Source organism: Haematobia irritans, chromosome 1, assembly GCF_050003625.1.
Source record: "Haematobia irritans isolate KBUSLIRL chromosome 1, ASM5000362v1, whole genome shotgun sequence".
NCBI lineage: Eukaryota > Metazoa > Arthropoda > Insecta > Diptera > Muscidae > Haematobia > Haematobia irritans.
The window spans coordinates 3925881-3952022 of record NC_134397.1 but is presented as its reverse complement, the minus strand read 5'-3'; the positions used below and the strand labels follow the sequence as shown (position 1 = coordinate 3952022).

Genomic DNA, 26142 nt, shown 5'->3' with positions numbered 1-26142 from the left:
TTAAAATATAAATAAATGTTGTCGTTTAAGGGAGTTAGATTCACATTATGTTCGAAATCTACTAAAAGTGAATTTTATATATCCTTTTTATAAGGCAAATGGCAGTTGAAGTCGATTTTGAAAGTGTGAAGTCGATTTTGAAAGTGTAATGTGAATGAGGTATAATAAAGCATTTATTTAAAATGGTAATATCATTAATTTAAAACACAATTATTATGAAATATTCGTGAAGAATATTCCTTAACGGAAAAATCTTCAGAATTACCGTTACATAACATATTCTTTTTGAGTTTTTCTTTTAATTTATTTATTTATAGTTGATACTTTTTTTTAAGTAATGGCACCGTCATTTATTATATTTTATTAAGTCATTAACGGCCAAATGCATTACATTTTGAGAATATCAATTCAAAAATTACCGAGAAGTATTTATTATTGCCATTACAAGTTAGTCATTATAACTCACCGCAATGTAATGCAATGTGTAATGACAGCTTTACTCCTGGTAATGTAACTTGTAATGAGATGTGGTTACCTAGTTTTTGCTGGGTAGTTATTGTGTGTTTATTTTCGTCTTGATGCAGAGATATTTAATTTAAGTTGACGTATCACAAATTGTTATGACAACTTACTTGCAGCTCTCACTGACAATACATACCTGTCTGTCTTAATTACATTTTACCATCTTTATTATGTAAGAATTGTGACTATATTCAAACATAAACTCTTAGTTTTATTAGCCTCCATAGACACCTTGTCCATGCTTTATGTTAGCCTTGACATATACAGTTTCCATTAATTCACCTACGTTTAATTAGGAGACCATTAATGAAATTTGCTTCATCATAAAATGCTTTTGCTACTTGTGTATAAATTGCCTTATATGTACGTTTGACTACCATATCCTTAGAGAGAGAGAGAAGCTAAAGGATGTAGTCCGCAATCAATCGATTTTATCCTTCTCATGGCGATGTGAATACATATGGCCATGCAAAAAGAAAAAGGAAATGGATATGAAAGCAAATCCCAATGAGATATGCAAATGAACATAGCCCCGTAGGACTAAATGTATGCCGACAATAAAATCAAAACACAAATTCAAATATCCTAATAAACTTCAGTCCATGGTCCCATTAAAAGGTTCTCTATATTATTATATCAAAGGCGATATCGACTTAAATAATGATATATCAGTTATATACATTATTTCTGCAAACGAAGAAAATAATTCAAAACTTCAAATTAATAAGACGTATAGGTTAGGTTAGGTATAGTGGCAGCCCGATGAATCAGGCTCACTTAGACTATTCAGTCCATTGTGGTACCACATTGGTGAACTTCTCTCTTATCACTGAGTGCTGTCCGATTCCATGTTAAGCTCAATGACAAGGGACCTCCTTTTTATAGCCGAGTCCGAACGACATTCCACATTGGAGTGAAACCACTTAAAGAAGCTTTGAAACCCCCAGAAATGTCACCAGCATTACTGAGGTGGGAAAATACACCGCTGAAAAATTTTTTGGTGTTCGGTCGAAGCAGGAATCGAAGCCACGACCTTGTGTATGCAAGGCGGGCATCCTAACCATTGCACCACGGTGGCTCCTAATAAGTAAAATAATAAGACTTATGGAGTGGCCTATATTATATCCCACAGCAACCCCATTCAATTAATAGAAGAATAGCATCCCCAGCATATGCTGATTTATATGCTTATTTTAATTTAAATTCTGTATAGGATTTATAAAAAAAAATATGAAATTTGCTTTTAAATGTCCTTCAAAAACTTTACTAATAAACGATAAAGAAAATCCAAACATTTCTCCTTTTATTGCCGCAACAAAAGAAATGTCTGCCGGGGTTCTAAGCAAATATCCAACACAAAGATGTTAATTTGCAACTTGGTAGCAAATTTTTATATGACGAGTAAAAAACCCTGTGTTTTATGATTTCGTTGTTTTGTTTGTTTGTTTGTTAATTAAAATTGTGCGTTTTGTTCTTTTGATCTTAAATGAGAATGTATGGGGGAGGGCGAACTTTATTGAAGGATATATAGGATGTTTGGTTATGTCTAATCCCTTGCCCTCATTAATGGGGAGGGAATATTCAACTCAGGTCAAGTATTGTTTGCATTTTAATTAAACTTGAATCTCAGTTTAAGCATATCTTGACATTTACCACCAAGAACTTTATGAGTACCACCAATGAATGGTTTCAGTCACAGGGAAATGTTGAATAGTTTTCAAAATGGGAAATTTTATCCACATTCACATATTTAAATAAGTTCATTGAGTTTTTTTTTTCTTTTTCGAAATGACGATTTACAAAATTGAGTTTATTTCCGTTAAAGCCTATCACTTACTAATTTGATTAGCAATATTTAAGGTCAAAATATTAAAAAATAAAAACTGCGAGGGAAATTGTTAATAAAAAGGCAAAAGGCCTAATTCAAATTTCAAACTTTATTTTCAAGACGTTTTTTACTTAAAACATAGCATTATTTGTACTTGAAGTCGAGTCGGAATTTGCAAATTTAAGTTGCCATTGGGCCGTTTTTGGAGGACTTTGATATATTCAAATTTGTTCCCTTGTATCAAGTACTCTTAAATCAAATTTAAAAGAGAATTGTGTCTTAAAGGTATCCTAAGTTCAATTCTCCACTTCTTTGGTTCGGATTCAATTCCAAAATTATTAGTGGAATGATAAAAACTTCAAGCTTTTTCAGTGTAGTATCAAGTACTCTTAAATCAAAATTAAAAGAGAATTGTGTCTTAAAGGTATCCTAAGTTCAATTCTCCACTTCTTTGGTACGGATTCAATTCCGAAATTATTACTGGAAAGATAAAAACTTTGGAACCGGTCAAGCTTTTTCAGTGTATATGAAAAAAAAAACACACTGAAAATTATAAAACAAGTGATAGGGATAGAGAGATTATAAAATGTAGCCACCGTGGTGCAATGGTTAGCATGCCCACTTTGCATACACAAGGTCGTGGGTTCCATTTCTGCTTGCACCGAACACCAAAAATTTTCAGCGGTGGATTATCCCACCTCAGTAATGCTTGCGACATTTCCGAGTGTTTCAAAGCTTCTCTAAGTGGTTTCACTGCAATGTGGAACTCCGTTCGGACTCGGCTATAAAAAGGAGGTCCCTTGTCATTGTGCTTAAAATGCACACAATTTTTGTTTTCGAATTTAATCACGAAATTAACTGATCCAATTAATTTTTTAATTGAAATGTCTTCAATCACAGCAATGATAGATAGCATCGATTAAAAAGTTAATTGAAAGTTAATTAAAAAATTAATTGAAAGCCTATTAAAAAATTAATTGATACTATTAATTTTTGTGATTGATTTTTGTTTCAATTAAAAAATTTGCTGAATCAATAAAATTGAATATTTTTTAAAACTCAACTAGATTTTAATTGGAAAAAATTCCGTGAAATTTTTTTCAGTGTGAAATCGGGCCGCACTCAGTGATAAGAGCGAAGTTCACCACTGGGGTATCACAATGGACTGAATAGTCTAAGTGAGCCTGCTAACCTATCAAAAAATTAATGTAGAAATAGAAATGATAGTCCATAGTCCAAATAAAATATTGGAAAGAACGAGGGGAGTAACTTTGCAGGTTGCGAGAGCTGGAGTTTGGTAGATTGATATAATTCTTGTTTTGGTAGATTTTGCTAAATATTCCCCTACACCTAAGAGTTACTTTAAAAGAAATAAAATGTTGACCAAATTTTCTATAGAAATAAAGTTTTGACAAATTCTTCTATACACTCAAAAAAAAAAGTTTTCTTGGATCTAAAGATTTTGACCTTACTTTAAGGATTTTGGTATTGATTCCGAGCCAAAGATGCGAGTTCTTTAAAATAAGGAATTTTTTACGACCTATCTGGCTTTATATCTAGGATCTATAAAATTAAAATTAGTATACAGATCTCATTTATCGAATTTTCATTCTATTTTTTCCGGCATATTAATAAAGCTATTCACGTGCAAACAAATGCCAGTTTAAAATTCCAAATTATAACGGATACTTGAAAGTAAAAATCTTTTCTTAATCCCGAAAAAAAATTTTAAATCAATGCAAATGCTAAATCCTCAAAATATGTCTTAGCCTATATTTGAAGCGTTTTTATCTTAAATCTAAAGATGCAATATTTCAGTTAATTTAAGGACGATTTCTTTAAATCAATAATGTGTTTCTTTACCTTAAGGTAAAATTGCCTTAGTTTTAAGACATGCAACTTTAACGAAGGGGCGCAAATTTTCAAAATGTGTGTCCTAAATTTAATGAAAACAATTTTTGGAGCAAATATTATAAACTTTCTTTTAATTAAAATTTCATTATTTAAAAGAAATTTGTCCTTAATAGTGTGTAAATTGCGCATCCTAAAATGGAGGTTGCGCAGTCTTTAATATCACGTAAATATTTTTTTCAGTGTAGAAATAAAATTCTGACAAAAATTTTCTATAGAAATAAAGTATTGCCAAAGAAGGGTTTCCATAATATTGCCTTTTTTGTAGAAGTAGTGAATTTTCCTTGTTGGTCCAAATTAAAAATTAAAGGATAAGTTTCTTTCTTAATAAAGCAAAATCCTAAAACTTTGGAATGCCATATCTTTGAAAGATAAGCATTTTTCAACATACCAAACCCAATTTTCCCATTAAAATTTCTTTTTATAGGGCAAATTACAGTTGAAATCTAGTTCAAGTGACATTTGGAAATATAATGGGAATGCCGTATAACCGAATACAATAATAAAATCTCAAATGGATTTTTGTTTTTAAATTGATTGTATTTTGCTAGACAATAAAAAAAGAAAATAATAAATCAATTTAATTGTTATAATTGATATAATACTGGATATGAGGTCCGATATTCTGTCGATAAATTTTAGTTGGGGGGGGTTGTATTGCGTTGCACAATTAACCTTTTTATTGAAGCAAGTGATTGCTATTAAACGCTTAATGAATAAATTGAGCTTCAAATTAACTTTTCTCAGGAAATGTGATTTGTGGTCAAACCACAGATTTTCTGTGAAATTTTAAAATCATTTGCGTCTCTCAATTATGGGGAAAATTAAAATATATTCTTACGATGAAATTACTGTCAAGGGAAAACTGAGAAAAAAAATGTATAAACATTAAATGGAAGATATTCAAATAATATAAAATTTAATTTATTTTAAACAAAAATCAAATAAAAATATTCAAAACTTGTTTAAAACAAATTTACATCACAATAACCATACTGTCAAATATAGCAGTGAATTTTCTCTATCGTAATTCTAGCCTCTATGGCCATCAAGAAAATCTACAACAAACAACGCCTACTCAAAAACATTAACTAAATATTCTGTTGGCAAAATAGAAAATATATTCAGCACTTAATGAAAGTTATTCAAAAATTTCCCTCCAGCGACATTTTTTTTTTATTTGAATCAAATGTCCACAGGTGTATTTATGTTAAATATACGACAAAGTATATACAGAAATGAATTACCCAAGGGCTGAAAAACAATTGGCAAAATATTCCAATGAAAAACTTTTTCCCATTGATTAAAGAAAATTTACATTTCAAGTGAGTTATCATTTATTCATGGTAAAAATGAATCTAAACTCAATGGAAAAGTAAATAACAAGAATAGCCATATTTTGGAGCGTGGGCTATAAAAACTCTCCAACGAAAACAAAGTAAAAATTGCTTTATAATAGATTTTGTTGTCTAAGGTGTAATTATGCGTAAATCACTAGGATGATGATAACTTTGAATTGAAATTGGACCAGAGCATTTCTTTCTCCATGGGAATCCAAAATATGTTGTAATTACCATATTGCTATTATTAAAATCGTGCATTGGTTAGCATACCAGTCATGTAATCCAAAATATCGAAGGGGATAAAGTAATCTCCGGCCTTAACCCATTTAAGGCCGGCAATCAAATTAGTCCACGCGATAAAAGAAATAAAGAAAAACATTTTTTATTTAAATTATGTTTACATGAAATGAAATGCTGAGTCTTTGGATTAGAGCTAAGAAGTAAGCTATGATTAATTTTGAGGATATTGCGCCCTTCATTTAAGCTTGTTTGCTTTTTTATACCCTCCACCGTAGGATGGGGGGTATATTATATTAACACATCGAAATAATGCTTTAAGACACCATAAAGTATATATATATATATATATATATATATATTATATATATATATATATATATATATATATATATATATATATATATATATATATATATATATATATATATATATATATATATATATATATATATACAGTGGTGGTCATACAATTAGAAACGCTATTTGTGTACTGAATTTTTTTATCACCTTTGCTCCTATAGAGCAGAATTTAAGTAAATATGCAATACATGTTATAGCTAGTACTTTATCTTATATATCCTTGCTATTTATCCTATGTTTTGTCTTATTCCCGAAGATGGCTTATTACAGTTTCGTCTTAAATCCAAAATTGTTGTGGTCACATAATTAGAAACAAAAACAAAAATTAATTTTATTCCAAATTTTCTGTGAATTATAATACATTTAAATTAATATAACAAGAATGAATAATAAATAAACTTAGTATTTCGTTGGATAATATTTAATAACTTCGGCCAATCTTCGTGGTAAACTCTCAACCAAATTCCGGCATCGTGAAGCTGGTATCGAATTCCAAACTTCCCTTATATTTCGAAAGTGATCTTCATTATTTTTAGGAGTCTTTGTTTTTAACATTCGTTCCACATCCCCCCACAGGTTTTCTATGGGATTTAAATCTGGACTTTGCGGTGGCCAGGACAAAACCGTGGTTTTTGTATTTGTAAACCATTGTTTTACTACACGCGAAGTGTGCTTCGGATCGTTATCCTGTTGAAAAATGTACGTTACAGGCATATGCGCGAATGAGTATGGTTCCATTATATTTTCCAATATATTTTTATATTGATGTTGGTCCATGCGTCCATCTATGCGATGTATCGGGCCAATACCATACCAACTGAATGCTCCCCATACCATCACATTTCCGCCTCCGTGTTTAATTGTCTTGATTGTGTATTTGGGATCCAATGATTTGTTCAGAGGCCTTCTAACGTAGCATTTTCCATCCGATCCGAACAAATTAAACTTTGATTCGTCACTCCATAGAATTTTTTTCCAGAAACTTAGAGGCTTCTTCAAGTGCTCCTTTGCAAATTCTAACCGTTTCTTAATATTTTTACTTGTAACTAGCGGCTTTTTTCGTGCAATGCAGCCATAAAGCCCAGCTTCATTAAGTCTGCGTCTGATAGTTCTGGATGAAATAGGCTGTGAAATTTGTGGGCTTACAATATCATTTATTTCACCCGAAGTCAAAAATGGATTGGCTTTGCTCGTTCTAGCAATAACTCTATCGTCCTGTTGAGTTGGTTTTCTAGGTTTTGGAGCTCTTTTTGGGTTCTCGAAGCTTCCAGTATCTCGATAAGTTTGTATCGCACCAAAAACCATTTTTTTGGAACAACAAAATCGTTTTGCTATGGTGGACATAGACTGCTTTTCTTCGTAATAGCAGCGAACAATCAACTTGCGAAGTTCCGGGGTACATGACTTATTCTTGCCCATATTTTATCTGAATTATTTTATAATGTAGTTGGATGTTAATTAAAAATAAAAAGAAACACTACTTACCTTGAGGTAATCAAAATTTGCACCAACTATAACGGCGTTTCTAATTATATGACCACACTCAAGAACACGTGTGAGACAAATTGACACAATTATTTCAAAATGGTGCAAATGTTTATTTCAATATAGACTTGCAACAACATGTTGAACAGTAGTGAGAACATAACGGGAATATCGAAAGAGAGAGATGAACTTTGAGAAAGTTGTGAACTCAAACGCAAATGAAAACTCATCGTTTCTAATTATGTGGCCACCACTGTATATATATATATATATATATATATATATATATATATATATATATATATATATATATATATATATATATATATATATATATATATATATATATATATATATATATATATATATATATATATATATATATATATATATATATATATATATATATATATATATATATATATATATATATATATATATATATATATATATATATATATATATATATATATATATAAATATATATATATATCTGGGTCGTGGTGAAATTCTGAGTCGATCATGTCCGTCCGTCTGTCTGTTGAAATCACGCTAACTTCCAAACGAAACAAGCTATCGACTTGAAACTTGGCACAAGGAGTTGCTATTGATGTAGGTCGGATGGTATTGCAAATGGGCCATATCGGTCCACTTTTACGTATAGCCCCCATATAAACGGACCCCCAAATTTGGCTTGCAGACCCTCTAAGAGAAGCAAATTTCATCCGATCTGGCTGAAATTTGGTACATGGTGTTAGTATACGATCTCTAATAACCATGCAAAAACTGGTCCACATCGGTCCATAATTAAATATAGCCCCTATATAAACCGATCCGCCGATTTGGCTTTATGAGCCTCTAAGAGAAGCAAATTTCATCCGATCCGGCTGAAATTTAGTACATGGTGTTAGTATATGGTCTCTAATAACCATGCAAAAATTGGTCCACATCGGTCCATAATTATATATAGCCCCCATATAAACCGATCCCCCGATTTGGCTTCCGGAGCCCTAATAGAAGCAAATTTCATCCGATCCGGCTGAAATTTGGTACATAGTGTTAGTATAGGGTATCTAATGACCATGCAAAAAATGGTCCACATCGGTCCATAATTATATATAGCCCCCATATAAACCGATCACCAGATTTGACCTCCGGAGCCCCTTGGAAGAGCAAAATTCATCCGATTCGGTTGAAATTTGGTACGTGGTGTTAGTATATGGTATTCATCAACCATGCAGAAATTGGTATTCATCAACCATGCAGAAATTGGTTCATATCAGTCAATAATTATATATAGCCGCCATATAAACCGATCCCCAGATTTGACCTTCGGTGCCTTTTGGAGAAGCAAAATTCATCCCAAATTTGAAATTTGGTACGTGATGGTAGTATATGATATTTAACAGCCATGCCAAAAGTGGTCCATATCAGTCCATAATCATATATAGCCCCCATATAAGCCGATCCCGAGATTTGGTTTTGGAGTTTCTTGGAGGAGCAAATTTCATCCGAGTCAGTTGAAATTTGGTACATTGTGCTAGTATGTGGGCGTTAACAACCATGCCTAACTAGGTCCATATCGGTCTATAGTTATATATAGCTCAGATAAATCGATCCCCACTCACACAAAAATTGGTTCATATCAAGTTCATAATTGTATATAGTCCTCATATAAGCGACCCCCATATTTCAATTCTGGCTCTCTACCACGTATGGACTAACTCACAATTTAGAAAACGATATTAAGATGCTTTAAGATACCACAACCCAAGTAATTCGATTGTGGATGACAGTCTTTAGTACAAGTTTGTATGCAATTCATGGTGGAGGGTACATAAGATTCGGCCTGGCCGAACTAACGGCCGTATATAGTTGTTTTATTATGGAATCATGTTTATTTGCAAATCGCCTTGTTAATAAATATGTTCAATACCAAACGAATATGGTAAATTGGATAAATGAGATCTGTATTTTAATTTTATAGAACCTACTCTAAAATTACTTCTTCAAAATTATTTTTATTTTTTTACTAATCAAAATCCTTGGGTGAATAACATCTGGATTCATTTACACCCTTGATATTTTTTGAGTGAATTTTTTTATTTCTTCTTTATACGTTCCACTTTTCATAAAATCGTACATATCTGTTGTTATAGAAAATATTTCTTAAGGAAGTAAATTTTCATTCTGAAACTACACGCAGAGAAGAAACATGATTGTCACAATCATATTCGAAGAGCAAAATAATATGATAGGAGCTATTTTTGCGGCGACCATGTAACATTTTAACCTGCAACCATGTTGGCTCAATGAACATGGTTCTAAGAAAAATATAATTGTCCTCATCTAAAATGTTATTATATTGATAAAAAGAATTTTGTTTGAATGAAAAGACAATGGTCACAATTTAAAATGTTATGGTATTCATTAAAAATGTTTTTCTCCTAGTTAAAAGAACATGGTCACAACCTAAAATGTTTTGATCTTTATGAAAAAACTTTTTTCATCGTCGAAAAAAGGACGCCACTTGAGAAAAGAAAACACAAAACTAATTTTTTTTTGTTTGTTTGTTTTTATTTATTTATAAACTAATTCATTGTTTATTTGTATTTATAATGCCGTTCAAGCAAACATCATATATTTTTACACACTCTATTTTATTTCAATTTCAACAATTAGTAATTATTCCATATTTACATCGTGCCCATTAAATGTACAAACGCAAACATCATGTAACTGCAAATAAAAATAAATGATACCATATAGCAAAATGCAGAACAAAAAACAGGTACATTTTTTCAATTACACTTTCCTTTTTTTGTGGTCACATAAAACCACGTGCCACTTAAATAAATTAACACAAAACACAAAAAATCCGTATTCTTCGTCCATTCCAAGAAACAATCAACACACGACTGACGCGCAAAATGAAAATCGTGTGTACCTGGTCAATGTTTTTATAAAATTCTTTTCGCTGCAAAAAAGTTAAAAAATTAAATGGTCACGAAAAAAATGTAAATGGTCTTTATGGCCATGTAATGGTTCTATACATGTCTATACTCAACCTATAAAAATACTTTTTTCCCTGTAAAAAAGTAAAAAAATGGAATGGTCAGGAACATGATTTTCCCGACCATTTAATGGTTTCAAATTCTATCATTTAAATGATAAAACATGTTTGCGGTATTTGAGAACCATTCAAATGCTTATTGCCACCATACATTTTTCTCCGCTCGAAAACTATTTTTACAAAGACAAAATACATGGTTTTCGCGGCAATTACATGCTCTAGATAAGCATTAAATGGATGCGGCAACCATGTCCAAACATGGTTTTTCTGTGCGTGTAAATACTTTTGTTTTTAATCTATAGGCCTTTGAAATACTAAAAAAAAGCTTGCCTGGTTCCAAAGATTTCATCTTAACCCTAATGATTTTGCTATTGGTTCTGATGGACGAGTCCTCTATGCTAAGCATAAATCACATTCGTTCTCGTATACACCCAGAGAAGGAATATGATCACCTCAAACATGTTTTAAGAGCAAAATGTTATTTTTGGGTGGTGACCATGTAACATGGTTTTCGCAGCCATGTTATTTTCTAGGAAATCATGTATCTGATTTCGGCACGCAGGTTATATTTGACGAGAAAATAACATTTTAGTGACAAACATGTTACATGGTCACCATACAAAATTAACATTTTGCTCTTGAAACATGTTTGAGGTGATCATATTCCTTCTCTGCATGTAAGGGCATGAAATCTTTATTCTCAACACAATATTTTTCATAGATTTTATATCACCTTTACTGTTGGCATATCAACTAATATTTCCTCCTCCTACGAATGATTTATTTATCTGTGATACTAAGATCATTGCAAACTTCAAAGTTGACAATTTTATTTACAAGTTTCTTGTTCACTTTACCAATCCTCTTTTACTGCATTCAATATGAATCAAATTTAAGGATCATTTACTTTGCAACCAATTGCATATCCAATAAGCCGTCGAGATACTTGAAGTGAATTGAATTGCATCAACTCGTCAACATCCTGCATAAATTGGATTCCAAAGAAACTTGAAGGCCCAACCAGATGATTGACAAAATAATTCAAAAACTACCATCGAAGTAGTGACATAATAAGGACATTCGTATTTCTAATGCAGGCTGTATTGCTTGCCCATGTACATTTCAAAATAGTTTGCTAGATGAGGAAATGGAAAAACATTGAAACTGCTCATAGATACTTTTTCACGAGAGCGAAAGAGTAAAGTTTTTTTTTTAAGATACTGCACTGCAAAAAAGTTTTCCTTTACAAACAGCATAGCAGCAAGGAGAGGGCCACATGGTCGTTGGGTAAAAAATATGGAAATTATTTTCAAGTCTTTTCTGGAAGTATTTTGAATTCTAACTTCGCAAGAAGTTCTTTTGAAGTCATATATATAAAAATACATTTACACTGTCGTATTAAGAAATTTTAATTTTCTTAATTTTATCGGTTGTAAAACATAGTAAGGGCAAATCCAACACTGGATATTTTCAAAAAAAAAAATTCTTTGAAAACGTACCGACCCATTTCTCAGCAGAGATGCAATATAGGATAACGTATGTGCTAGTATTGGTCAAAATATCTTCACATAGAGATAGAAATCAAAAGTAAAAAAAAAATTAAATTCAAAATAGTGAAAAATTATTAATTTGAAGAACTAATGCAAAATCTTTGCAGAGGATTCTTAAACAGCAAAAAAGTGTCGCCAAAAAAGTACACCCAGAAAAAAGTGACCCCTTCTTTAAGTTAAAATGAACTCGTGAAGAAAGTTGAGCTTCGTATAGCGCCAAAGACATTTTTATTTGTTTGAAGGATGTGATTTTCGTAGAAATTAGGAATAATGCATTCCATATATTAGTTAACATTTTCCTATATTTATATACCACTATACTACAGAATGAAAAAATTTAACTAATTTGAATTCATATATGGAATGATTTTATTGAAATTTTTTCATTCATTTCGACAAATCTTACACATTTGTGGTAAAACTTTTACTTCATAATTAGAACTGCTTACCTTCGTTTTTAAATACAAATTTATTTATTTCTATAAGCAATTTTATCTTCAATAAAAGCCATGTTTTATTAATATATTGAAAGGGTGATTTGTTAAGAGCTTGATAACGTTTTTTAAAAAAAAAACGCATAAAATTTGCAAAATCTCATCGGTTCTTTATTTGAAACGTTAGATTGGTCCATGACATTTACTTTTTGAAGATAATTTCATTTAAATGTTGACCGCGGCTGCGTCTTAGGTGGTCCATTCGGAAAGTCCAATTTTGGGCAACTTTTTCGAGCATTTCGGCCGGAATAGCCCGAATTTCTTCGGAAATGTTGTCTTCCAAAGCTGGAATAGTTGCTGGCTTATTTCTGTAGACTTTAGACTTGACGTAGCCCCACAAAAAATAGTCTAAAGGCGTCAAATCGCATGATCTTGGTGGCCAACTTACCGGTCCATTTCTTGAGATGAATTGTTCTCCGAAGTTTTCCCTCAAAATGGCCATAGAATCGCGAGCTGTGTGGCATGTAGCGCCATCTTGTTGAAACCACATGTCAACCAAGTTCAGTTCTTCCATTTTTGACAACAAAAAGTTTGTTAGCATCGAACGATAGCGATCGCCATTCACCGTAACGTTGCGTCCAACAGCATCTTTGAAAAAATACGGTCCAATGATTCCACCAGCGTACAAACCACACCAAACAGTGCATTTTTCGGGATGCATGGGCAGTTCTTGAACGGCTTCTGGTTGCTCTTCACTCCAAATGCGGCAATTTTGCTTATTTACGTAGCCATTCAACCAGAAATGAGCCTCATCGCTGAACAAAATTTGTCGATAAAAAAGCGGATTTTCTGCCAACTTTTCTAGGGCCCATTCACTGAAAATTCGACGTTGTGGCTCGTTAGTAAGTCTATTCATGATGAAATGTCAAAGCATACTGAGCATCTTTCTCTTTGACACCATGTCTGAAATCCCACGTGATCTGTCAAATACTAATGCATGAAAATCCTAACCTCAAAAGAATCACCCTTTATTTATTAAGAACAGCTTCGAATCTCTTTGAAATATTAGTTTATTATTCCACTATTTCCAATTTCCGTGTGATATTATCAACTGTAAAACGCACTTTTTCTTCTTCTTGTACTTTTCACTTTTAATAAGTTGCTGCCTAACGATTTTGTCCTCCTTTTACAATTTCAATACCTACAAATATAAAAAATCATAAAACATTTTTGTTGCAAAAGGTTAGCGTCACTGAATATTACCTGATAATTGAAGATTCCATAATGAAGACAAATGAAAGGGTTGTTATTCTGCTGGTGTTTTCTTTCTTTATACACTATCACGAACATTGATAGATTTATTTAAAAAAACGAAAATTTTTCTCACTAATTTAAAATAACAAATATTTTATATATTTTATTTGTTATTTATTATATTATTTTACCATATTATTTTTTAACAATCTCTCCGTATACCAAAACAACGCGATTCCAACTAAAAAAACAACCGACGCGCAAATATATCGATTACACCCACGCGCAAACACATCGATTACGATGACAGGTATCGATTACAGGTAGACAATAGAAATTTAGGAAAATTTCCTATATTCTAACAAGTGTGTTTCCTTAAGTTTTGAAAGGATTGCATACTTCTTAGTACGAATGAACTAAAATATTTTTCTATGCCAAGTGTTGTTCGTATGTATGAAAAACTTTCATTATAAAGGAAGTCGCAATTATCATTTTATAAGAAATTTTACTAATTTTGAGGAAACCTGGTTTTAGTTCGGTTTTTGTTTATTTTTACGAATGCTTTGTTATCGGTGAATAAAATTTTCTTTTTCAGTAGTAAATTCTTATACCCAGCGAAGAAAATAGTATGAGTAAAATTCCATGCCTTATTCTAGTTAATGAACTATTCCTAACTGCTTACAGTTTAGGATTTTTTTACTGAAACGAGTAAATTTTATTATTTTTCACAAAAATTTACCTCAATGGAAATAAAATGGATAAACTATATTGATGAAAATTTGTTCCTTTAGTTTCGAAGGCACTTTTTTCTGGGTGTAGTGAAAATGTTATTTTTGTATCCGGAAGTGGTGCCAAATTGACGCAGAAGCGATGAATTTAACATGGGCTTGTCATATGACGGATGTCCACCATTTGAACAGCCGCTGCGCTGAATTTGCATTACTTCTTAAGGTGTAAGGCCAATTCAGTGGTTTGGATGTGAATTAAGAAATTTTGTGATATTTTGACAAATAATTTTTTTTTTTTTATTTTTTATGATTTTTAATACATTATAACGCTTGTCTGGATCATTTGTCATCAAACATTTTCAAAAATTTTTCTAGAAAGGATTTAGCATTTTTCGGCAAAATTTGAATAATTTATACCATTTTATTAATTCTTAATCTGTTTTTAACCTATTTATAACAATTTCCCACTAAAAATATGAAAAATGTGAGTTATAAAAAAATGACTCAAATGAACTTCCTGTGCATTTAAAATAAAGAACATCTGTGGGAGGGCATTTTTGTTGGAAGTTCTTTTAAAGTTGTGCCTTAAGAAGTCCTGTGACAAGCCAATGTTATAAAATTTATTGTTTTTCAATTGGTATTGCGTCTGATAGGGATTCAAAGTAAATATTTTCATTGCTTTTGTGGCGATATTTATTTGTTTCAATCTGTATTCTCAAATAAATTTGTTAATCTAATGTGTAGTGACATTTTCGTTATTCATAAATGGTATGAAATCACCATCATTAATAAACCATTGTCAAATTTATTCGTAATTTGGTAGTTTGCTTGAACTGCCTCAAAGTTAAATGCTGTTGTCATTCCATTTTATCCATCATTCATTTATGTTACTCATCATCTTCATCATTCAACTAAGTTAGCTTTTGGACAAATACCAAAATGAATAAATGTTTTATGAAAAATACCAATGAAAAATGTTATATATTAAATAAAATATCTCATAAAGGTATGCAAGCTAATAAAGGTATCTAACGGGTGATAAGGATAAAAGGGTCAGTCAAATAGAAATAGGGTTGACATTACACGACCTCGCCAGAATTTAAATAAAACGCCAACCAATTTGAACTTAATATATTTTGCGATATGGAGGTTTTGTAGTTCTATTAGGCATTAAACAAAACCATGTAATTAGTCATCAGTTGATTAGACCGACTTCAATATAACACCATCATGGTGTAACTTGTTTATTTATTAAATCTAATCAAATTATCTATGGCGGATTGTTCATATAACTTAGCCCACACCGCCGTAATCCATGGATTTTAAAATAAATATAAACAAGTAAGTAAAGTAGAAAGTCGGTCGGGGCCGACTATATCATACCCTAAACCACCCTTACTGAATTAGTAATCATAAGCATTTGTGGGGTAACATTGATATAGGTCTGGGAGATAAACCGCAGTTGCATATTTAAGAAAAATAAGGGGTACATGTTTAGGGAAAATGTTCGGTTTACCCTACAAGGACAAAAAAAGTTCCCTACTTTCCCATACATTCCCAAACAATTTTCCCTGCAATATTTTCGTTAAATTTAAACAAATTTTACAAAACAAAAATGGTTCTAAGTACTTTATTATCTTAAAACATGAAAATGCAACGTATATAATCTGGAAAATAAATTTGTATTACCACCACAGTTGCCACAGTTGGTAGAATAATTTGTTAAATCTATAGAGAAATAAAATTTTGGTAAAAGTTTCTATAAACAAATTTTTTCTTTGAGAAATTTTCTATAGAAATAAAATTTTGATAATAAATTCTATAGAAATAAAATTTTGAGAGAAAATTCCATAGAAATAAAATTTTGAGAATTTTTTTTTTAGAAATAATATTTTGAAAAAAAATTCTACAGAAATACAATTTTGACAAAATTTTCTATAGAAGTAAAATGTTGACAAAATTTTCTACAGGAATAGAGTTTTAACAAAAATTTCTATAGAAATATAGGTAGATTTGTGGTAATCTTCAAATTTTGTTAATTTTTTTTGGCACGAGTGGTAACTGTTGTTACCACACATTGTTAAAGATCTAGCCAACTTTGAGTAAGATCGGATAATAAATAAGGGTTCTTTGGCCAAATTTGGGAAAATCGGGCTATACATATATATGGGAGCTATATCTCAATCTGAACCGATTTCGATGATTTATTGCACATATAGTTAGTGCTATAGAAGACTTATTTAGCTAACTTTGAGTAAGATCGGTTGATAAATAAGGGTTTTTAGCCAAATTTAGAAAAATCGGGCGGTACATATATATGGGAGCTATAGCTAAATCTGAACCGATTTCGATGATTTTTTGCACATATAGTTTGTGCTATAGTAGGTTACATTTAGCCAACTTTGAGTAAGATCGATTGATAAATAAGGGTTTTATGACCTAATTTGGCAAAATCGGGCGATACATATATATGAGAGTTATATCTAAATCTGAACCGATTTGGATGAAACTTTGCAGACTTGAAGAGCGATGAAAAAGATTATTTTTTGCCAAATTTGGTGACGATCCGTTTGTAAAAAAGCGCAACGTAACCCCATTTGTCGAAATCGGGCAATACATATATATGAGAGCTATATCTAAATTTGATCAGATTTCTTCCAAATTCAATAGCGTTCGTCCTTGTGCCCGAAAAACTCCCTGTACTAAATTTCATCAAAATCGGTTGATAATTGCTACCGGAATCGTGTGAACAACAAATACATGGACAGACGGACGGACGGACGGGCACCAATCGCTAGATTGACTCAGGAGGTGATTCTGAGTCGATCGGTATATATTTTATGGGGTCTAAAATCAATATTTCTGGTAGGCACATTTTTTTGGCAGATCAAACTTGTTATATCCTGACCACTACAGGGTGATACGGTCAAAATTTGGTCAAGGGAAAACGCGTGCAAATCGGTGAAATCGTTTATTTAAAAAATCAAATTAAATTTCTTTTTCAAGTTCAATTAGTATAAAATTCAGGAAAAATATTCAGTTAGGCTTTCACTTTTCCAAATCCGAATTGCCGGGCCTCACGCTTGACACCTGCCATCAAATTTTGTACAGCCACCTTGTCCACCTTCTTCGCCGCAGAAAGCCAGTTTGCCTTGAACTGCTGCTCGTCCTTAGCAGTTTTTTGGTCTTCTTTAGGTTCCGCTTGACAATAGCCCAGTATTTCTCATTTGAGCGGAGCTCTGGCGTGTTGGGAGGGTTCTTGTCCTTGGGAACCACCTGCACGTTGTTGGCGGCGTACCTTTTTACCGTAATGGCAAGATGCCAAATCCGGCCAAAACAGTACGGAACAACCGTGTTTCTTCAGGAAAGGCAGCAGACGTTTATTCAAACACTCTTTCACGTAAATTTCTTGGTTGACAGTCCCGGAAGCTATGAAAATGCTGCTTTTCAAGCCACAGGTACAGATGGCTTGCCAAACCAGATATTTCTTTGCGAACTTTGACAGTTTTATGTGCTTGAAAATATCTGCTACCTTTCCCCTTCCTTTTGCCGTATAAAACTCCTGTCCCGGAAGCTGCTTGTAGTCGGCTTTGACGTAGGTTTCGTCGTCCACTACCACGCAGTCAAACTTCGTCAGCATCGTCGTGTACAGCCTCCGGGATCGCGCTTTGGCCGTCGTATTTTGTTTACCATCGCGATTTGGAGTCACTACCTTCTTGTAAGTCGATAGTCCGGCTCGTTTTTTGGCTCGATGCACGGTTGTAGACGATACACCCAGCTTATTTGCGGCATCTCGGAGAGAGAGGTTAGGGTTTCGCTTGAAACTACCGGCAACTCTCTTTGTCGTCTCAGCGGCTTCCGGTTTTCGATTTCCCCCCGATCCAGACTTCCTGGCTGTCGACAAACGTTCCCCAAACACTTTAATTACATTTGTAACGGTTGATTTGGCAACTTTTAGCGATTTTGCCAGCTTTGCGTGCGAGTAGCTCGGATTTTCGCGATGCGCGAGCAAAATTTTGATACGCTGCTCTTCTTGCTTGGACGGCATTTTGACAACTGAAGAGTGAATTCCAAAATCAAAATAGGAGCAACATTCTACACACACACACCTTCAAAATGAGGGGTGTTCAGGTTTTTTAAATGCAAAATTGAAAGAAATACGTCAAGTTTATATTGACCAAATTTTGACCGTATCACCCTTTATAAAGGGTGATTCTTTTGAGGTTAGGATTTTCATGCATTAGTATTTGACAGATCACGTGGGATTTCAGACATGGTGTCAAAGAGAAAGATGCTCAGTATGCTTTGACATTTCATCATGAATAGACTTACTAACGAGCAACGCTTGCAAATCATTGAATTTTATTACCAAAATCAGTGTTCGGTTCGAAATGTGTTTCGCGCTTTACGTCCGATTTATGGTCTACATAATCGACCAAGTGAGCAAACAATTAATGCGATTGTGACCAAGTTTCGCACTCAGTTTACTTTATTGGACATTAAACCAACCACACGAATGCGTACAGTGCGTACAGAAGAGAATATTGCGTCTGTTTCTGAGAGTGTTGCTGAAGACCGTGAAATGTCGATTCGTCGCCGTTCGCAGCAATTGGGTTTGTGTTATTCGACCACATGGAAGATCTTGGTGTAAAACCGTATAAAATACAGCTCGTGCAAGAACTGAAGCCGAACGATCTGCCACAACGTCGAATTTTCAGTGAATGGGCCCTAGAAAAGTTGGCAGAAAATCCGCTTTTTTATCGACAAATTTTGTTCAGCGATGAGGCTCATTTCTGGTTGAATGGCTACGTAAATAAGCAAAATTGCCGCATTTGGAGTGAAGAGCAACCAGAAGCCGTTCAAGAACTGCCCATGCATCCCGAAAAATGCACTGTTTGGTGTGGTTTGTACGCTGGTGGAATCATTGGACCGTATTTTTTCAAAGATGCTGTTGGACGCAACGTTACGGTGAATGGCGATCGCTATCGTTCGATGCTAACAAACTTTTTGTTGCCAAAAATGGAAGAACTGAACTTGAACTTGACATGTGGTTTCAACAAGATGGCGCTACATGCCACACAGCTCGCGATTCTATGGCCATTTTGAGGGAAAACTTCGGAGAACAATTCATCTCAAGAAATGGACCGGTAAGTTGGCCACCAAGATCATGCGATTTGACGCCTTTAGACTATTTTTTGTGGGGCTATGTCAAGTCTAAAGTCTACAGAAATAAGCCAGCAACTATTCCAGCTTTGGAAGACAACATTTCCGAAGAAATTCGGGCTATTCCGGCCGAAATGCTCGAAAAAGTTGCCCAAAATTGGACTTTCCGAATGGACCACCTAAGACGCAGCCGCGGTCAACATTTAAATGAAATTATCTTCAAAAAGTAAATGTCATGGACCAATCTAACGTTTCAAATAAAGAACCGATGAGATTTTGCAAATTTTATGCGTTTTTTTAAAAAAAAAAGTTATCAAGCTCTTAACAATTCACCCTTTATTAGGGTATAAAAATGTATAGTAGAATTTTTTATTCATCTTTATACCCTAAACCACATAGTGGTCAGGGTATAATAAATTTGATTTGCCAAAAAATGTGCCCACCAGAAATGTTGATTTTAGACCCCATAAAATATATACCGATCGACTCAGAATCACCTCCTGAGTCGATCTAGCGCTTGGTGTCCGTCCGTCTGTCCATGTATTTTTTTTACTCACATTAACACAATCCACCGACAATCCACTCTAAAATCATACAAATATTGAAACCGTATAATAAATAATAAATTTGATTTGCCAAAAAATGTGCCCACCAGAAATGTTGATTTTAGACCCCATAAAATATATACCGATCGACTCAGAATCACCTCCTGAGTCGATCTAGCGCTTGGTGTCCGTCCGTCTGTCCATGTATTTTTTTTACTCACATTAACACAATCCACCGACAATCCACTCTAAAATCATACAAATATTGAAACCGCAGATGGTTGGCATATGTGGTCAAGTGGTTAAGACAGAAGAGCAGATTTAAAATAAATGACAGAAATGAAAAGGAAATCTAATTGCTTTTAAAAGGAGATTTTAAAAACAATTAAGGAGGGATTTAAAATCGTACTCACTGACATGCATATATTATCTCTGAAAAGAAATAGATAATTGAAAAATGTATGTTAATACAGGGAGGCAGATATGTTCGCCCATTGCTTCAATACTGCCCTGAGGACATTTTGACCGAACCACGGCCGATGAATACGAGCAGGAAGAGACTATTGGCCGTTACGATAATGTATACTATTATGCTTGAGTTTTTGTAGAAGATGTAAATTTTCAGCAGACTTCTTTCAAAAGTAAACCCAATCAATTTAATTGTTCACAAACTGCTCAATTTAGTACGGCTTGCCATCAAATTCGGTAAGTTGGTTCTTTTCAATTTATCTGATTCATATATGCTAACGTCTTATGGAAATAACATGCGTGAATTGTTCTTGCCAAATTGAACCATTTTTTCCCAACAATAACACTAGCATGTTTGAATTCAATCACAAATAACTTTATCTCTTAGTGCAATGTATAACAATAATTTTGTAACCTTTTGAAAAACAAAATAAAATCCAAACAGCTCGTCTGACATTTAACAGATTTATTCCAAAGATAGTAAAAAATCCTTTAAATGTCAGACGAACGCTTTGGAATTATATCAACCTGAAGTTGGTAGCAATACATATCAGCCGCACTGTGTATGGTAGCAATACATATCAGCCGCACTGTGTATGTGTTGCTAACGTATGGCATTCTATATTGATATGCCGACTATAAGCAGCACTACATAAATTCTATTTATATTATGGGATAGTTCGGTTTATACTCCTTCAGATTGGCGGATATGGACTTGAGCTTTTAATATTAATGGATATTATCGAATATTAAAATTTTCAAATGCAGATTTTTTTCTTGGATGTCAAAATTTGTTACAAATACCCGAATATTATTCTCCCTCGATTCAATAATTTCCCTTATAGTTCGATTAAACAATCAATTACTATTTCTCCCTTATTACCGTTGCAATATCCTCATCTTACATGTGATTGATTTACACGAGAATTATTGAAAACTACTCCCACGACAATCTTTTTACCAAAGGTCGTGCATTTCATTGCTTAATTAAGTGCATTATCCAATAGGAATGAGTGTAATTACATTTCTTACATAAAGTAGATAGCAGTTTCCATGTTTCCGTTCACTACACTCGAAAAATATTCGCACTTTTCAGTTATTAATTTGAGAGCTATTGTATAATAAAACACGTCAACCCTGTTCAATTGAGAGGCGTTATAAAATAGAAGACTTTGGGTTTGGCTTAAATAAGATAACTTTAGAAAGTGAGAACAAACAAACTAGCTGAATCAAATTGATTTGAAATTTGTTCGCTTATAAAAATGGATGGATTTGGCTAACACCTTCGGTGAAATTGGGAAAGTCAAATGGGCAGACAAATAGATGGACACATCGACAGACAGTAGACAATGATTTTTTTGTCAAATACACATACATACACTGTAAAATGTAAGACCAATATCTTTGGAAGGCTCACTTTCCATGTGTAAAAAAATCAGCTGATTTTCTTTTAGTGTATATGTCAATGGTTGTTTCATCTTTTCTTTTACATCATGGCATTACCTTTAATAATGTATCCCTGCACTATGTCATTAATGTGGGAATAGGGAAACGAAGAGAAATTGTTAATGAGCACCGTCAAACATATCCTTCGTAATAGCATCAGCGTGGACTGATTAATGAACAATTGGCAGTGCCAAGACACAAATGAGCAATGTAAGCTAGACACTGATGGATTGAAGATTACCTTAACTGATGATGATCTCATTTGGCTTATGGCACAGCAACTCACACAACTCACTCATTGATTGATTTAATTATCATTGGATTCTTTGCTCTTTGCAGGTTATCACACCCACCCGTTCTCTAGTATTGTGTGCAGAATCACGACGTGAAATGGAGGACTGGCTGGGTTCGTTAAAATCGGCCTCCATACCGCCCCGCTCAAGAGGAGATAGTTTTTTCATCGAGCAGCATGATATATTCGCCAACCACCATCACTGGTATGCCACGTCACACGCACGACCAACCTACTGTAACGTTTGCCGTGATGCCTTGTCGGGAGTCACCTCGCATGGCCTGTCGTGTGAGGTGTGCAAGTGCAAAGTTCACAAACGTTGTGCTGCCAAGGCCATTGCAAATTGTAAATGGACCACTTTGGCCACAGTGGGCAAGGATATAATTGAAGACCAAAATGGTAGTATTGTTATGCCCCATCAATGGATGGAGGGTAATTTGCCAGTGTCAGCCACATGTGCGGTATGCAAGAAAACCTGTGGCTCCGTATTGCGCTTACAGGACTGGAGATGTTTGTGGTGTCGAACCACAGTGCATGTGGCTTGTCGTCCCCATGTGGCCATAGCATGTCCCATGGGTCCGGCCAAGCTTTCGGTGGTACCACCCACGTGTGTCCATTCCATAGGCAATGATGATTCCTGGGATGTGGCCAGCCCCAAAGGAAACTTTTCACCTTTGCTTGTATTTGTCAACTCCAAGTCGGGTGATAATCAGGGAGTCAAGTTTCTGCGAAGATTTAAACAGCTCCTAAATCCGGCTCAAGTATTCGATTTAATCTCAACAGGTCCCGGATTGGGTTTGAGACTGTTTCGTCATTTTGAAATGTTCCGTATATTGGTGTGTTCCGGAGATGGCTCGGTGGGTTGGGTCCTTAGTGAGATAGACCGCTTCAGCATGCATGTAAGTGAATTGATTTATCCATGAGTCCATGTGGTTCTATTCATCGCCTTATCTTTACTTTCCTTGGTAGAAACAATGTCAAGTAGCTGTCCTCCCATTGGGTACTGGTAACGATTTGGCCCGTGTCCTAGGCTGGGGTTCTTCCTGTGACGATGATGCCCATCTCCCTCAAATCTTGGAACGTTATGAAACGGCAAGCACCAAAATGTTGGATCGCTGGAGTATCATGGTCTTCGAAAAAGCCGTCTCGGTACATCCAAAAATGCCAAAAATGTCCTTGTCCTCCGAACAAGAGGCCCTGCTTACTGGGATGGTTACAGCAGCTAATGAGAATCTTCGCTCCATTGTGGAAACCGATGACTTACCCACTCTTATGTCAGCTACGAAAACCCTCTGCGAGACCATTGATGATTTATTGGAACGCATGTGTGAGAATCGCAAAGAGGATGACCAACTGACTTTGAAATGTGACATTCTTAGACAGAAGGTCAATATGCTCTTGGATGCTTTGAAAGAGGAAGAGAATGGCTCACATAATGGAGATGATTTGCTGTCTACAATCAATAGCATCATAGCCAAATCGGCACCCAATTCACCCATATTGACAGCCTCATCCTCGAGCCTCTTGTAAGTTTATACTTCCCTGTAAAACAACAATAAGTTAATGTCTCTGTTTCTTTGTAGAAATCCTAACATATCAATCGAGAAGAATGAGAAAGATCAATTAAATCTAAAAGAGAGGCGAAATAGTCGCTCATTGCGTGGCAACGAACGTGAAGCCTTACAAAGTCGTGCCAATAGCGTCAAACGAGCCATGTACAACGTAGTAGAACATTCGGAGCCCGGTAGGCCGAAACGCTATCAACGCCGTTTATCTGTGACTCCTTTTGAAGCCTTGAAAATCCCTACTACGACCTCAAGTGATTCAACACCCTGCACCTCTCCTTTGCCCATTATACCACCCATCAACATAATATCACCCACCATGGAATCGTCGCGTCTCACATGCATATCACCTCTACCCGATACGAGACGTGAATCTATGGACGAGCATTTTTTCAATACCATCAGTTTGCCAGTTCCACGGCAATTTGCCGATAGCCGTCGTAGCTCGGGAGTTCCCGAAGTTATACAGGAACAGGAAGAGAATAGTAATGGAAACGGAGAGACCACTTATCGCAGAACGCGTTTTTCCTTAAGTGGAGGTGCAAATATTGACGATGCTGGTAATCGTCTATCGCCTGGTAGCGAAGGTGCCTCCACACCCACAGAGAGAAATTTCCTGACAGTTCCCATTTTGACCAGTGATCACTTGGTGGATCCCCTCTCCGAATTCCGCCCCATTGAGGTCTTCGAACGCAACTACTACATGAGTAAGCAATTGGATAAAGATAAGGAGAGTGCAGAAGAGGGGCAACAAACAAAGAAGGTTACCATCAGCGGCGAGGCTTTGGTTCATACTTGTGATCTCCAGGTACCAACGATTGTAGTAAACCCTAATGATGCCTGTAATGTCTATACAGGCGATAGCATAACCATAATCGATACAGATGGGAACACTGTATGTGTGACCCTGTTTCTGTTGGGTCATTTGGCTTTGATTTCACCTAACTCTTTTTCCCACTCTTTTAGGACCAGTCATCCGAGGAGGAATTCCAAGGAGAACCAAGTGATGTCTTGTCGGCTATTAGCAATGAGGAGTGCAGTGTGGCCTCAGAGATATTTGACAAGCACGAGCAGCCTCTGACAGGATATCAATTGGGTGATTTGTTACAGGTTAGTGGGAAATATCTTAACGAGGGAAGGGAAATTGTGTAGCTCCTGTTTTTTGTGTTGCAGAATTTGGACTCCAATGAATTTACGCACATAGACTCGCCTGAGACAAGCGATGAGACCGAAAACATTCCCGGAGAAAGCCTTATGGATGATATCAGTTCCGTGTTGGGCCATGACATTACCTATGCCTTGCAGGATAATACCATAACCGATGATACCACATTGATGTGCTCCGAAAGGGCTGCCATACCACCTCCCAAACCGGCTCGAGCCAACCCAAACTTTGGCCAACCCGAACTTTGACAGTTTTATGTGCTTGAAAATATCTGCTACCTTTCCCCTTCCTTTTGCCGTATAAAACTCCTGTCCCGGAAGCTGCTTGTAGTCGGCTTTGACGTAGGTTTCGTCGTCCACTACCACGCAGTCAAACTTCGTCAGCATCGTCGTGTACAGCCTCCGGGATCGCGCTTTGGCCGTCGTATTTTGTTTACCATCGCGATTTGGAGTCACTACCTTCTTGTAAGTCGATAGTCCGGCTCGTTTTTTGGCTCGATGCACGGTTGTAGACGATACACCCAGCTTATTTGCGGCATCTCGGAGAGAGAGGTTAGGGTTTCGCTTGAAACTACCGGCAACTCTCTTTGTCGTCTCAGCGGCTTCCGGTTTTCGATTTCCCCCCGATCCAGACTTCCTGGCTGTCGACAAACGTTCCCCAAACACTTTAATTACATTTGTAACGGTTGATTTGGCAACTTTTAGCGATTTTGCCAGCTTTGCGTGCGAGTAGCTCGGATTTTCGCGATGCGCGAGCAAAATTTTGATACG

The 26142-nt window shown here is 34.9% G+C and overlaps 1 protein-coding gene across 1 annotated transcript in view; it reads left to right on the top strand.

Moving 5' to 3' along the window:
• LOC142220077 (diacylglycerol kinase eta) overlaps positions 1-26142 on the top strand; it is a 146998-nt gene that overhangs the window by 105940 nt on the left and 14916 nt on the right. Inside the window, exons 3-5 of the mRNA XM_075289001.1 lie at positions 22690-23541; positions 23612-24168; positions 24226-24970. Of these exons, the coding sequence (XP_075145116.1) occupies positions 22741-23541; positions 23612-24168; positions 24226-24970 (2103 nt within the window). The 5' untranslated portion in view covers positions 22690-22740. The remainder of the gene's footprint in view (positions 1-22689; positions 23542-23611; positions 24169-24225; positions 24971-26142) is intronic.